Source organism: Maylandia zebra, linkage group LG3 (assembly GCF_041146795.1).
Source record: "Maylandia zebra isolate NMK-2024a linkage group LG3, Mzebra_GT3a, whole genome shotgun sequence".
NCBI lineage: Eukaryota > Metazoa > Chordata > Actinopteri > Cichliformes > Cichlidae > Maylandia > Maylandia zebra.
The window spans coordinates 42,042,637-42,058,030 of NC_135169.1; the positions used below are offsets into that span (position 1 = coordinate 42,042,637).

Sequence of the window (15,394 nt, forward strand, 5' to 3'; positions counted from 1 at the left end):
GACTCACAGACTCTGTAAAATGTTGCTACACTCTTGTTTTATCAGTGGATTTCGTATCACAGCACGGCTATAAATCCCGACTGTGTAAATGTAGTGAAACATGACATGTTTCATCAAATGAAATTAAATGGGGAAACACAATGATTTGCAATCATGAGTGTCTTTGTAAGTTATCCCTGTTGTGATGTCAAAATATATACATATATTTAAAAAAAACTGCAACAAGCTTTCTACTTTCCCTTTTTATCTGTTAGAAGCCTTTTTTCTTTTTTAATTAGCTTGCTGACTAATTAATGAGGAAAAAAAAACAAGTGTTTAATGTTAACATGTCTGACTCCTCTGAAAATAAAACCTCAGAGTACTTTGAGCCAAGCTGCCTGGCAGGGAAAAGGTGATTTCACTTTTAATAAATCCCCATGATTTTATATTAAGATTAGACCGCGAATCAAACAACGCCTTGCAGTTCCAAGGATATGAAATCAAAGGGTGTCTCATTGTGTTACGCTATTAAAAAAAAAAAAAAGAACTTCAAGAAAACGAGATTATTTTAACAGCTTCAATGCTTCAAACTGCTGTTTATTTTTCCATTTAGGAATTTATCATAAGTTGAATCGACAAAGCCAAAAAGTGCAGTTTTTGCTAGCAGCGCTGGCCTGCCACATGGCATCTCTTCCAAACCCGAAGGTCAGGACCCCATTAGTGCTCTGACAAGTCTCAGGATGATTATATGACTGGAAATGATAAAAAAAATTAAATCTGCAGAACAAATTGTTTATTTTGTCAGAATTTTCTTAATTAACTGGACGTGGTTTCCTCTTTACCCTCCTGCAACCTGATGAAATGATCTGAAAAAGATGCATCCCTCTTCTGGAAAACTGGTCACGATGTTTAAGACGTGGAAATTGTGGCAAAGCCAAGCGGCCAGGAGTCGACAAAGCACAGAACCAGGTTCATACTAACACGAACTGACACACTGGATGCTCGTGTTCTTTTTCAATCCATTGTGCTAAAAAAATATTTTCACTTTGACCTTTTTTTGTGCATCGCGGTAAAGGATACACACGATGCTGTGAACTGGGATTGCTAGGAGATGCTGTCACATCTTTACAGCAAGCCAGGTGTGTTAGTGACAGAGACACTGTCTCTGATTCAGCTCAGAACTGATCCAGCTGACAACGACTGCCCGAGGGCCAGTTTTGTGGTCGATGAAGCACACACGATAAGTCATCACTTAACTCTCCAGCCCGCTGCACTGTCATCCCGGTCAGTGTTTCACACCTCCCACCCCGCTGCCGTCCAACAACAGCAAATAAGGGCACCATTACAATTACAGAACAGAGGGAATAAAGCTGCCGTTCCTCTGTGAAGCTGTTTTATGGGTCTGTTCTTAGGTTTACTTCACGGCCTGGAGTCGGTGAAGCTGGGTGCAGTTTTTGTGACTCACTAAATCACTGACTCACTGGTGGCTAAGTTACAGAAGGGAGGCAACTTCAAAAAAAAAAAAAAAAAACTAGCTGGAGCTGGGAGATGTAAAGGCAAAGCTGCAGTCGTGGTGATGAGATAACAGACTGACGCTAGCAATAATGTCCGAAGATCCAAATTAGCGCCTTACCTTTTCACCTCGTTCTCCCATTTCACCCTGTTAGGAAGGAAAGCAGAGCAGCAGAGATAGAAAAAAATGAGGGTTTGGGGGGGTTATTGCACACACTCAGGGTCAGATCGTATCTGGGGTTAAATTCATATTTGATTATAAATGTTATGACTGCTTTTTTTCCCCAGACAGACCCTGACATGAACTTTTTTGTTTTTTAAATTTAAAATCGTCCTTGCATTATCATTGCAACATATTTTTATACCATGCATTAAAGTCTTCATGGAGGATATATATTTTCTGTTACATCAAAGACGAATACATGTATATGCATGTTTTTCAAAACCATGAAAAAGAAATCACAAAGGGACAAAACGGCTGATGGTCAAAAGGTAAGATGAAAAATGACTGAAAGGGGGAGATGCTTCTGTGAGAGGATAAGGAAAGTATTGCAAATGACTTTAACCCTCTGGAGTCAAGGGACATCTCCAAATCACATGACTGAATTAAGATGACCCTGCAGCAAGACGCAGCCTCACGGAGTCTCTGTTTCAGTTTGTATTAAAAGTGTGAACTATATACTAACAGTGCAGTTACATGGAAGGTTTCTGATGTGATAATGATATTGTTAAGCTATGTAAAATAATCCATATAACAGCAAAAGTGTTCACATTGAGTCTTATATTTTAGATCATCTCAACAGATATTTGGGATTCAGGATTTTGTTTTAGTTTGATATTGCAAAGTTTGCTGGCAATGGTTGCTGCTGCTCTCACAAAGTGCAGGGTGGGATAACATGACTTTGACCTCAGAGGGTTAACCCAAAAAAAGGGGGAAAAAAGCGACTGCTATGACTTCACAAGAATATGAGCACACAGAATATGTGTGCACCCCGACCTTGGCTCCTGGAACACCGTCCAGTCCTGGGATGCCAACATCCCCCTACGGACAGCACAAGATACACACAGTGACTGACTCAGTGTGCTGCGTAAGCAGTTCGACTAAAGATTCAAGGTCAGGAGATATGACCCCTACACTCCCCACCCCACAAAAAGCGAACAAAACAAAAGAAAATGCATATTTTTCTTCTTAAAATTGAGATAACAATTGACTCAGACACAAGAGTGAGTGTATGGTGCAAAGGGCTTTTGCAGGATAGTTGGTAATGCAGCACGAGACAGGTGAGATACAGCTACACTGACAGAACTGCTGTAAGGAGCGTAAATGTACAGCTACAGCACTATGAATTCTATAACATTCCCCAAAAGTTCACATGTATCAAATATTGAAACCACAAAGTGAATATGAAAGACGAGAGGATAAACAAGCTGATTAAAAGCTTAATTATCTGGTTTGGTTCTGTGTATGTGCAGAAGAAGAAAAGCCAAGCCCGTCTGACGGATGCCAGTTTGCCGTTAGCCTCGATCCCTTGTCTCCGCGGCTCCCTAGCTGAAAAACCAACCTCTGTCCATCTGCTGCCAGAAACAATTAACCTCCTGACCTTTGCAAACATACCACGTCATTACCCTTTCAGAGGAGCAGTAGCTATTCCTCAGCCCAGACAGACAGCTTTAACCAGATGAAGCTGATTAATGTAGCCAGAGTGGAAAAATAACGCAGTGCATTACTTGGATTAAAATACATGTCACCAGGCAGCTCGGTACTGGCCATATTCGAAGGAAAACTGTGTTACTGGATGTCATTTTTCAATATCTTAATGCTATTTTCACTGTTCCCCAAAATGCTTCATGCTCATGGGAAACTCGGCGTGTCTGATCCGCGCTGGGCGTGTCCCTGCAGCTACACACTCGTGGTGATGTTCGTCATAAACGCCGAAGCCTCAGATCAATCGTCAGCCGCATATGGAAGTCATTGACATAATAATGACACCCTATTGACATAATGATGATAGAGTCTGTTAGGAACTCCAAAGGTTGGCTTGATAAGGTGGCATTAGTGATTCTGCTGGGATATCCATGTCAAATCAATACCGTGTCTGTGCGAGTGGACCCGCCACTGCCGCCTGAGCACCTTTAACTGCTTTTGAGTCAAACTTTCTGCAAGAGTGAGACTTACATACCATAACAGGTTCTGCTTTATAACTGCACTGCACAGCATTGGAGATCTATTTCATGGCTGCTACAAAACCTCACTCCTTTCATTTTGGAAACAGAATTAAGCTTTCAGCCTCCACTGTAGCCAGAGTTAGCATGGATTTTACTTTAAAATGAAACTTCTTCACTCTGGTTCCTATTACAGCCATACGTGCCTCTCCTTTCTTTATAAGTGCATGTTTCAGATTAGAGCGATGCAACCCTCAAACTGCCTCTCCATTCATTCTCTTCACTTATACCATCGTTTGTTCTGGAATAAATATGCTTTTCCATCTCTTTTTTCTCCTTCCCTCCACCCATTGTGAAACACCTGCACTGCGTCTTCTTTATCCGCTCCGAGAATGAATAGCAGACATGAGCCGAGTGTGTGAACAGATTCAGAGGCAGCCAGAACGGTACTTTGTGGTTAAGGCTTGAAGAAGAAGCCCACGGGTTTTCTCCCAAACCGAAATAGTGGTTTGAAACTGTCAGAACTTTTTTTTTCTTATATAAAAAACTAAAACACATGGGGAGAAAGATTAACGAAAGATTAATGCTCAAGTGAGCCTTTTCATGATAAAATACTATCAGGTACGCAGATGGATGTTGGTTCTCTGAACTTTGTGTGCATATTTTTATTTTAGGGACACATAAAAAGTCTTGAGGGACAATAATGCTGCCTAGTAGTGGTGTTTTTTTCCTCTTGGAAAAGTACATTCACTAATAAAAACAACAGCAAGTCAGCAAGAACTAGTTAAAAGCCCAGAAGTGTAGAGCTTTACAAGAATTCAGTGTAAATGAGTTTGCTCACCTTCAGTCCATCAACACCGGGGATGCCAGGAGGCCCGAGTGAACCCTGGGAAATAAAAGCAAAGTTTGTTGGGTTTTTTGCATCATTACATTCGACCATCTCGCTGCTCGTACCGTCACGGCCGGCTCAACGGTTGTAAATAAACACCGGCGGCGTATCCGTTCTGTCTGCCGCTGATCAGGGCGTGCTCTGATGTTACTGCGCCAGACCAGCATAAATACTGCATGTCATATTTCATCATCTGCTCTGTTATGGACAATACAGCCAGAAGGCAAGACTGAGAACACTCCTGCTGCACTTCAAACTGAAAATGTACTGCCCTGTGAAATAAAGAAATGTTTCGCACAGCAGATGTACTCGAGATTTTACCGCATCTACTGCGTCAGCTTAGTAAAAGTTGGTTTAGACTCTGAGGGCCAAGCGTGTTTTAATGAACGCCCGCTCTCTGTTCTTCGCGGTTTGCTTATGTTGGCTTTTTGCACCGCTTTCATAATAAAAGCTATTTATAGAGTTCCCGGTCGCATTTAAAGATGTATCAGAGATGCTTGAGAGATGTGAGATACAGTCGCAGGAAAGCATCGTGTCGAGGGTTGAAAACCGTTCACGCTGGACTTTTTCGTCATGCGGTGGCACCGAATCAGTCACCGAGCTGATGAAACTTGAATAACCCTCGACGCGGCCCCTCTACTAAACACAGCGCTCCACTACCAGCAGATCTAATTGAGTAGCCTCCGGGCCTGGCTTATGAGTCATTAACACTGTGGTGTGTCATCATTGACCCCTCCACACACACACACTCCCTCTCCCACGCCGACGGGAGGCCTTGCCGACAGATGACAGTGCAGACAGGAAGTGTCTGATTGGGTTACACTGAACAAACACTGGCAGCTACCTGATGGCTGGATATAGCTTACATCTGTTCCTCACATCAGCGCCACCAGGGACCCGCAGCCTGTATCACAGCACTTAGCTCCAGGCTCTCTGTTCTCCATCTCTCTCCTTCTCTGTCACCCTTTTTTCCCCACTTCTCCTGTTTATTCACCATGACTGCGCAGTGTCTGTCGCTAATATGCAGGTAAACATACTCATCAAACAACACGTTTACAACCGTTTGTGCAACGAGAGCTGCTGTGAAATGAAAAACAGTTTTGTTTAGATCAGAATTCAACAGAGGGACAAAAAAAAAAAGTTTCCTTTGTACTTTTATGTCACAACCAAGTCAGCGAATCTCATTTAGTTTTCTTTAAGAAAAGCAAGAAATGCCAGCAAGAAGAAAGAAATGATTTTCTGTAACTTACCTTCGATCCTTGCGGCCCCTCAGGTCCCTATAAATGAAAAGAGAGACGGAGAGAGATTGAGTGCAGGAGAAACGCAGCAAAAATAGTTCATGTGAGATGAAATAATACAATTACCAGAGCCAACATGGTCAGAGCAGAGAGACTGGCAGAGCTTGTGGTAGGATTTCATGCAGCGCGCACACACCCTTCAGGAAGAACCCGAATCACAATCAATCCCTTGTTTTATTCTCCAGCAAAGAATGAAAATCCGCTCACTCCCTGCCTTCTTTTCGCTGAAGTGACCCATAAACAGGAATCTTTAATAAGCTCATGAATAACAAAAGCTTTTATGGTTTTATCTTTTATGTTGATCTGTCTTTACTCGTTTTAGTGACTGTAAAAACTTGTCTCGTTTGGCCGCGCTACATTCCGAGTCTACGGTCCAACACATAGAGAGGTTCATTACCTAAATGGGCCAATATCTGGAAAGCTTTGCAAAGCTAACAAGTTAGCCAACGGGGGGGGAAAAGGCGCCTCATCTCTAAGGCAGATTTAAATCATGGATCGATGTGTTTGGGAGGACAGTTTCTATTTACAACCTGCTGTTTACTGCAGTGAAACTGGAGGCCGCGTTGGGCTGTCGGCCTCCTCCGCTGGAAGCTGCCTAAAACAACACGACCGCATCGTGAAGAAACTGGGAAGCCTGGGTGAAAGTTAGCTCCTTCCTTGTTTCTCAAAGACTTTTGAGCTATCGCACCAGCGCGGCAGTTCATCAACACCTTTACGCCTGGCTGTTATGACACCTCACGTTGGCCGGCTTCTTTCACACTTTCGGCCATTTGGCTCGTCGCTCGCAGCTGAGTCAAGGCCAGGCGGACCTTGTGCCCCGCAGGCTCTCTACAGCAGCAACTTTTCCTCGCTTTGCTCACGTCGATGTATAACTGGCAAAGCTCAAGATACGGTCCCCTGATGTGTGTAAAACGTTTGTGTGAGAGTGTTAAAAAGAAGCCAACGAGGACACGTTCGGGTTGAAAAGTTAAGACTGTCAGTGCAAATTTGCCTGAAGAAGAAGCCCGGTTTGATGTCGGCCTACTTGTGACTTCACGGCGATTAAATTCTGCGAATAAGCTGATTGTTGGATCGGTTTTAGTATTTGTTGTTAAAACGGGCTATCACCAAGTAACTGTACCTCAAAACTTCCCTCTCCCAATTTCCATTTTTCCCCAAAATTGGCCCGTTAAAATCCCTGTAGCAACAAGTTCTCACATTTTCAGAAATGGCCCACACAGTTGCAGCTCATTTATGGTGCATTCCTTGTGCACTTACAGCAAAAACCTCAATGAACAACTTTCATTATCCTAGCCAACCAAGAAAAAGGTTTTCCTCCCATTTGCCTTTAAAAGCCTTTGTTAGCTGTCCTCAGTAGGGTTTAGTAAACATCTTTATGACCCACTAGGTATGTGAGAGCATGTGCTGCTCGCCTGAGTGCTAATTAGCTTGGCTACATCTGAGAACACTCAGAAGCTACTGCTGAAAAGGAGTTTTTTTGTTTGTTTTTTTAAAGAAAGTCAAGAGCGCTTAAGGAAGTCTTGGCTCTTTGGTTCTCAACCCTGGATCCTGACTTTGGTGAAAAATGAAAAGGGAAGAACAATCCAAAGATCTTTGTGAAAAAGGATTATTATTCCATCTGAAAGTGTTCATCACGATAGCAGATGTTCAGCATGTAGCGGCTTAGCTGCCTCATTTAGCATTCATAAAGGAAAGAAATTCCACAAATGTGCAATATCAACAGGCTGCCTATTGAAGTCGAGCATCCGAGCACAAATACAATGCGCTGAATGTTTGGTACTTTCATTCATGATTCGGACGTTGCGAACAATGAAGCCATTCCCAGGTCAATTCCCACACTCAATCAGCAGCACTTGAACCTTTGAAAGTTGAAGGACTTCCAGAATGTGTGGCATTCACATAAAAAATATTCGTCTGATCATAGAACAGAAAGGCTCCACATTCAAGCTTGTTCCGTTCAAGGCTTTTGTGTCAGTTATACTGTGAGTTTTCAACTATTATAAACTATTTAAACTTTTAAACAAATGTATTTTTTTCTCTTTTTTGCCTTAAGTTGTAGCTATATGTGCTTATTGCGGAGGCGTGCTTTATTCAAACTGTTCACATAACATTTTCTAAGAGTTTTCAATCACTCTTTATTGCTCCTGCCACTATAAACAAAAGCACTGTAGAAAGCACTGTAGCCTGGTAAAGCAATAATGCAGAATGGCTTAAGTTAAACCATTCAAACCTTCACCTGTCATGGCTGCGCTGAGATTAGGCTGTTTTAAAAGACATCTGATAGCAGACTGCTTTCTAAACTACAGTATGGATGTGGCCTTAGCTATCAGTGGGGATGTGAAGGCCACTTCTTTGTCTATTTAGAGGATCTAGGCTCAGATAACACTGGATGTATTGCCCAAACATGGCCCGTATTAACAGTTGTGTATAGGTCTCTTTTGGCCTGTACTGATAATGTTGATTCATGGTGAGAATGGCTGCTTCAGCTCAGCCACAGGCGGACACAATAGAGGGGCCAGATGTCAGATGTGCTGTGACATTTGGGCCACATTTGGTGCACTCATGTCAAAAGTAGCTCGTAACTTCAGGGCCACGTCTGACCCCACAGTATACTTGGAGTGGGCAGATGCTCACTGACATTCAGGTGATTTTAGATTATATACATATATTACAGATGTCACATTTTCATGCTGGCTCTGATCTGTAATATCTCCACAACAATTACACGCCTTGCAGTATGGATGAGTTTTGTAGGCCACACGTGTAGCTTACAGAAGATTCACAGGATTTGATTAAAATGTCCGTTATTTTCATGAAACATCTGCACTTTGATTTAAAGTTATATGCTTTACGTGGTAGTCGGGTCAAAGAGAAGAAAAGAGAGGCTTTGTAATGGATTTTGTTACTAGCTACATTCCAGCTGTAGTCCCCGCAGGTAAATGTGATCCAGTGACCTCAGCATTTTAAACATTCTGGCTATGGTCCTGTCTGCGGGCTCATTTATCAATCCATCCATCCATTTCCTTAACTACTTAACCATACAGGGTGGGGCCTATCCCCAGCTGCCACTGGGCGAGAGGCAGGGTACACATGGAGAAGTTGCCAGTACATCACAGGGCTAACAGGGAGAGACAAACAGCCATTCACATCCTCACCTATGGCCAATTTAGAATCTGTAATTAACCTCACGTACATGACTTCGCACCGTGGGACGAAACCGCATGCCAGACAAAACCCCTGAGTGTAGGTGTGCTTTGTTTTAACAACATAATAAGACCCAAGGCTGTAAAAATAGGAATTTGCCTTTAAGAACAAACAGATTTGTTCCACTAAAATGGTTTTGTCCACATTTCCCACAACATTGTTTGATTTCCCCGACCATGTCATAAGCTATTCGCTCACATCTTTGCTCCTCATGTTTGGCTTTACAGCAAAGGAAAACTCAGTCAAGGTCAATAAAATATCAGAGGTATGTCTTCATTGAACAGGCTTTTGAGGCGCGAATGTGTCCCTACATTCATGCCTGTGGAGTTTTTTTTCATTGATTGTCCAAGGTGAGCTACTGGTGCATTGTGGGTAGCTTTGGAATGAATAGGATGCAAAAGGGGATCAGTGAAAGTCTGCTGCATAATTGGAAATTACACCAAAAAGCAGATGGAAGAGGCTTCTCTCAGCTTTGGATGGAACATATTTGGACTTTTTGTTCTGAACAAGCTGAGCTCCAGATGAATGCTGAGTGTGGGGCTGCAAGCCACCTTTGGAGAGCTGAAGACCCCCTTAATTTACCACAGAGAGACCTCGTGGCGCTGATGATTTTGAACTTAGTCCTGAAAATATTTCCTTTTCTTCTTCTTCTTGTTCTTCTTCTTTCCACCTCCCCCCCCCCCCACCACCTCCTCCTTGTTTCTCCACAAGAGCTTAATCCTTCTAACCAGCACCACATGTCCTGGAAGGCTGCTGGAAAACTCTGGAATCTACTTTTGCCCCTTTAACAATAGCATCTACATTAAAAAAAAAACTCCGAGCTGTGTCAAGTGGGCGCTAGCGCCGAGAGCGCTGCAAAAGAAGCAAAAGTCGGTCGAGCGGTGACCTCAGAATCCCTGCCTCCGGCTCACTTGTGGAGATCAAGATGTGCCAATCACAGATTATTCTTTCAGCTGGCTGCACAAAGTGGAGACTTGTTGCTTATGCATCTAATTCATATTGATTTGCACAGGCCAACCAAGGGCGGGGACTGGCGGGATTTTTTTTTTCTTCTCTTAGATGGGAAAATGTCTTTTTATTTCTTCTCCAGAGGTTTATCAGCTACAGAAACTCTTCTCTTTAATCCAGTATCTTATCTTTGCTCTTTTTTACCAGGGAGCAGCAAACATTCTGTCGTTGCATGAAATCACAGGCCGCAAACGCAGTAACTGTGCTGTCACATGTTTTTACAACTGCTGGGACATGCTCATCTCACGCTGCTTTATAGGGCGATGACTTTACTCCTTGTTAAAAGTACATTAGTGTCACGCTGTGTATATACTTGTGAAAGAGGATGCTTCATTTCAGCAGTTACAGTAAACAGTCCTTAATTCACGTTCAGACGGGTTGAGAGTCTCTGTTCATTGGTCATCGGAGGTTGTGCAAACACTAGGCTTATGTGAGCGCACCTGGGAACATCCATCGCAAAGTGTACATTCATCACAGAGTGGATTTTCAAACCGAACATTGCTGCTTACACAGCTACCCGCCCAAAGTGGGATAAAACACGAAGCCAACAAAAGCAACAGTAACTTAAAAAGCAGAAAGAGGGAGGGAACTTTACTTTAGAGGATCGCCCATTAAGTCGTCTAAGATTGATTAGCACCTTTGGATCCTTTACCCAATGCGTCTTTTTCGCTCTAGCCTCAATTATTTCCTCTGTCCATTTCTCCCCAGCCCACCAAATTTTTCCACAGGGGAAAAGGTCAAGGGGAGCTGGAGTCAGAGATGAAAGCACTTGATAATACCTCTTCTGTCAGCTTCACTTCCCTTCACTCCCCGCATCCACTGATGTGACATCGAGTGTTTTTTGTATCACGTTTTCCATCCTTGCTCTCCCTGGAATTTGGTTTGACCTATTCGTTGTAGCTTTTATGAGGAAACTTTAATCAAGTGCTTTATTTGCTGAACACCGCAAGTGGTATCCAGTTGCCATCAACTGGAGCAGCGACTCGTCCATGCGGTACAAAGGGTTTGTGAGGGAAAACAAACTTTTTCTTAACAAGTTAGCATAAAACGTGTCATTCGCTGTCATATCGATGAACCATCTCACAAATATCTCACGAAAAATATATACACTGCCAGTCAAATGGTGCCATTAGAACAACAGAGCCCGCTTTGAGAAGTCCTACATATGAAACATATTTGGCTCTGATTAAACCAAACTTGCTACATAATTTCTTCTTTTTTTTTTTCATAGTTTTGATGTTTTCAGTAGAAATTGACACAAAAAAAGGCTTTTCCAGCCTTTTGAGTACAACGGATAAAAAAACATAAAATGAAAACTTACGTTTATAATTAAATAAATACATAAAATACAGTCCAAAGCTTGAGAACCTTTGGAAAATTACCTTGGCATTGACAGTTCTGCACATAATATCATAAATAAGACACTAATTCAACTTGGGGTCTGGCTTAACTGGAAAACCAGAGAAAAGAGTCTCCATCCATTTAGATAATTCCAGGAAGGAAATATACACACAGGACTCCCCTGTACACTCCGACTTCTGCATGCATTTAACTCAGAATGTCTATAACATGTCAATTAGTGAGCATTAAAGCATTTTTCAGGCCAATTTCCTCACATTTGGAGAGGCCAGATCTGGCAGTCCTGCTCCATTTGCAATCTTCACGCTAAGCTAAGTGACTGCTAGCAATAATTTCATATTTATGAAAAGTCACGCAAGCGATCATTCTTTTCATCTAAGTCTTAATATGTCCATTTCTCAAAATGTCAAACTACCCAGAAAAACCCTGGACTCGTATCGCCTACATTTTGTTAAACAATTCTGCAAGGCTACGTTGTTAATTAGCGTGTCAGGGCAGCCACAGACGGGGATGTTCGAAACAAAGTTTGGACTCACCAGGGGTCCCGTTTCCCCAGGCTGTCCTGGATCACCCTGTAAGAAACATAAAATCGTTAATGGAAGCAGAGCATGTTATAATCTTACCTAAAACAAGTCTTGCGTTTAAAATGCTGCTTTTCTCCATATTATGTTCAAATTCCTTCTATTATAGTATCAAATAGCCAATATATGGTGCATAGCAGCCAGGCTGAAAGAGGAGCTTGCCATTGTGCCCATACACCAAGTAGGCTGAGAGGCACTTATCCAGCTGTGCCACCTGCACCCTGCACTGTATGTTTCCAGAAACCTTGTTCTTGTTTCGACTTTTGGTTCATGTCTATCGCACCGATGTTCCAACAGTTCGTGGTGTAGCAGAGAACTGTAGGAACATGCCAAAGCGATGTTTGTACATATTTGATTGGTACGTCTTTGCGGGACAATTTTTGCGACGCTCCTCCTGAGCTATTCATGAAAGGAGACCTAAATCACAAGAGCAATAAAGCGGCCTCGCAAAAGAAAACCAATTTCTTGGGAAAACGCAACAACTACTGCCACTGGAAGAATTGCAAATCATCTTAAAAACTTGGAAAGAACCAGATAAACAACACTTAATATTTTCGCACTCCTACTGTGATCTCTGCCAAGACAATAAAGATCTGGATCCCTCAGAAGGTTTTATAGCTCAACATAATTGACAGGCCTTTTCTGTTTCTTCTTTCTCTCACAGGCAAAGTTCACATAAATTAGCGTGATGCCAATGACAGGCTTAAGAACATGGAAAATGTTACGTGGTAATGAAAAACAACCACGTGAATGTAAATCTATACAGTAAAACCTTCTCCTGGGAGCCTATTCATGTTTAGTTATATAGACGTGAGGGCGATGAATTGTAATGTAGCTTGTCTAGTATTTATTAGAAAGGTTTTCGTTGGAATAAACCCTCCCAGCAACAAGTCAAAATCATACTGAATAGAAGCACAAACAGAGCTGAACTTGTTTAAAACTTACTGGAAATGACAGAGTATTTATTACAGGATACGCTGACAGAATTTTGCTGATCCAAACAAATTTTAATGATACATAGAGTAGAAAAAAAAACTAGTATCAAACGTTCTCAGATGCCAAGCAACAATCAGTACTCACCGGTAGACCAGGCACACCTCTGGGCCCATCCTTGCCAGTGTCTCCTGGAGGCCCCCTCGGTCCAGGAGGGCCCGGTGGCCCCGGGGGCCCGGGTGGCCCTGCTTGCCCCTGATCTCCCTGTGTGGCGAAATAACACATTAAAGAATCATTATGGTGTGTTATTTTTGGACTGCTGAGACTGGAGCCACTACAGTGAAATGATAATTAAGAGAGAGTCGTGGAATGTTCTTGTGGGTGGCGATGGGCTGCCTCCATTTATAACATGACGAATGAGCTTTTTGGAGCTAGCATACAACTTAAGTTAGGAGGAGCTGCAACGTAATGATTTGTAGCTGAAATATTAATCCTTTAAAATGCATGCAATCCTACAGGGCCATAATGAGTTGAGTAAGGACGGTGCTTTAGGTAACGACTCCAAAAAAACAAAGAAGTCCCATTTGAAGTTGACAAGTATAGAGCTACAATAATCAGGGGAAATATACTGAAAATGTGTGGTCCATTATGATACTGCATTATAAGAAATTCTATGAAAATATTCTGCAACCTAAGTTGCAGGGAAAAACCTTTGAGTGGTTCCAGGACAGTAATTCATTTTACCTTAATAAAAGCTTTTTTTAAAATGAAGTTTCCATATTTTCCTTTAACAATAACAGAAGGAGCGTGAGTGCTTATGACAGATCTGTCTGAAGGCTTGCATGCAAAGTGGCCAAATAGAAGTGATTTGGTGAGACTTGGCACGGTGGACAGAGAGAGTGAGGACACACCCACTACCTTAATGAGCCGTCGCTTTATGAGCTGCTGGTCAGCGGAAAGAAAGCCATGATTGATCTTAGGGAAGACCATCTGAGCAGGTGTGTGAGGTCAAGAGGTCGTAGGTCAGAGGTGAGAGAAGGTTGAAGAAGGATGAAGTCCCAGAGGAGGAAGAAGAAGGAGGAGGAGGAAGGCAAATGCAAAAAGAAACAGATTCTGTTAGAAAGGCCTGTGTTCATGAACTCCGGTCCAGCACCTTCACAGATGGGGTGGTGGGAGAAATCCACACTTTTCCAGCACCAAGGTGGTTTGCTGAGGAAGTCTGGGCTTATTTTTTGGAGCCAGGGCCCATAATTATCACCTCTGGGGTGCGAGCGCGCCACAGCGAGTTCGCAGTCCCCTGGAAAAATGGGAATCACTCCTCCACTGTGAAAGTGCCGTCATCATCATCGTCGTGCCTGCTGCTATGTCAGACCCTGAGAGCTGCGCACACTGAAACCAGCGAGGTCAAACCTTTGAGTTGAGGTTCATTTCTAATCTTTTTCCAGCACATGTCTGATTCTGCTTGTGTCCATTGGTATTTGGCAGTGAAACAATCCCCAAGGCCGTGCTAGAGGATCGGAGGATTTGTGGTGAACCATGAACTTGAGCTTTAAGAAAAAAAATGCCACTTTGCTTCATCACTGAGTATTCCTCTGGGAGTTCCTTCAATTCATTTTAGCATCAATGGACACAAGCCAAACCATCTCTGTGTTCAGGATGTTGCCTGTTTAGTCACCTGCATATTACCAGGTTGTAACAGGCCAACGCATTCACTTGACCTGCCTAGCATGTCGACTGGAGAACAAACCTCTTGAGCGAAAAGACTAGTAGCAGAAGTGTTGAGAAGAGGCTAATGGTTGACCTGCTGTGATTAATTAGATTGCACTTTTCCTGCGTGCACTCCATCATCACTCCTTGAGAAAGGCAGCCAACAATTTACTTCCAGTGTGTGCTGCAGAGGGGTCGGACTGAGCAGCGAGGCAGCAGCACCACCGACAAACCTTGACAGTCAGGATCTGATTGCTGTGCAAAGCAGCCAGCGTAGGGAGACCAGGCAATCCCTGAAGGGACAAATAGCAGAACATGGCACAACACACGCATGATATTCAAACACTGGGTGAACAAAAACAGTTGAAGAAGGAAGGAGACAAGCATCCTGCTTCTAACTAGCCTCATAAATGTTTGAAATATAATATGTGGAATTCTTTGACATGTATATATGAGTTTTTAAGAGCCGTAAAAAGCCAACATCAAAGTTAACTGTCAAACAAAGACTTCTGAGGACCAGACATTTAAATTCAAAGCTAAACAAGACCAGGTATTTTATTTTAAACAGCTAACTTTGATACAGTCCAAGTTTACTTTCCTCAATAAAACTGTGTGTTCAATGGCACTGGGATCATCCTGTGTGGGCTGCAATGGCACAAGTAACCATTTCCTCTTGTTTTCTTCCAATTATACGTTTGTTGAAATAATATTCATACAATACACTTTGAGCTATAACAGGCTGGTAAATTGAGAAGTGGCAT

The 15,394-nt window shown here is 42.6% G+C and overlaps 1 protein-coding gene across 1 annotated transcript in view; it reads right to left on the reverse strand.

The window, feature by feature from the left end:
• col25a1 (collagen type XXV alpha 1 chain) overlaps nt 1-15,394 on the reverse strand; it is a 50,008-nt gene that overhangs the window by 26,910 nt on the left and 7,704 nt on the right. Inside the window, exons 3-9 of the mRNA XM_024798354.2 lie at nt 13,845-13,916; nt 13,074-13,190; nt 11,949-11,984; nt 5,794-5,820; nt 4,496-4,540; nt 2,489-2,533; nt 1,613-1,639 (exon numbers count right to left, since the gene is read on the reverse strand). Of these exons, the coding sequence (XP_024654122.2) occupies nt 1,613-1,639; nt 2,489-2,533; nt 4,496-4,540; nt 5,794-5,820; nt 11,949-11,984; nt 13,074-13,190; nt 13,845-13,916 (369 nt within the window). The remainder of the gene's footprint in view (nt 1-1,612; nt 1,640-2,488; nt 2,534-4,495; nt 4,541-5,793; nt 5,821-11,948; nt 11,985-13,073; nt 13,191-13,844; nt 13,917-15,394) is intronic.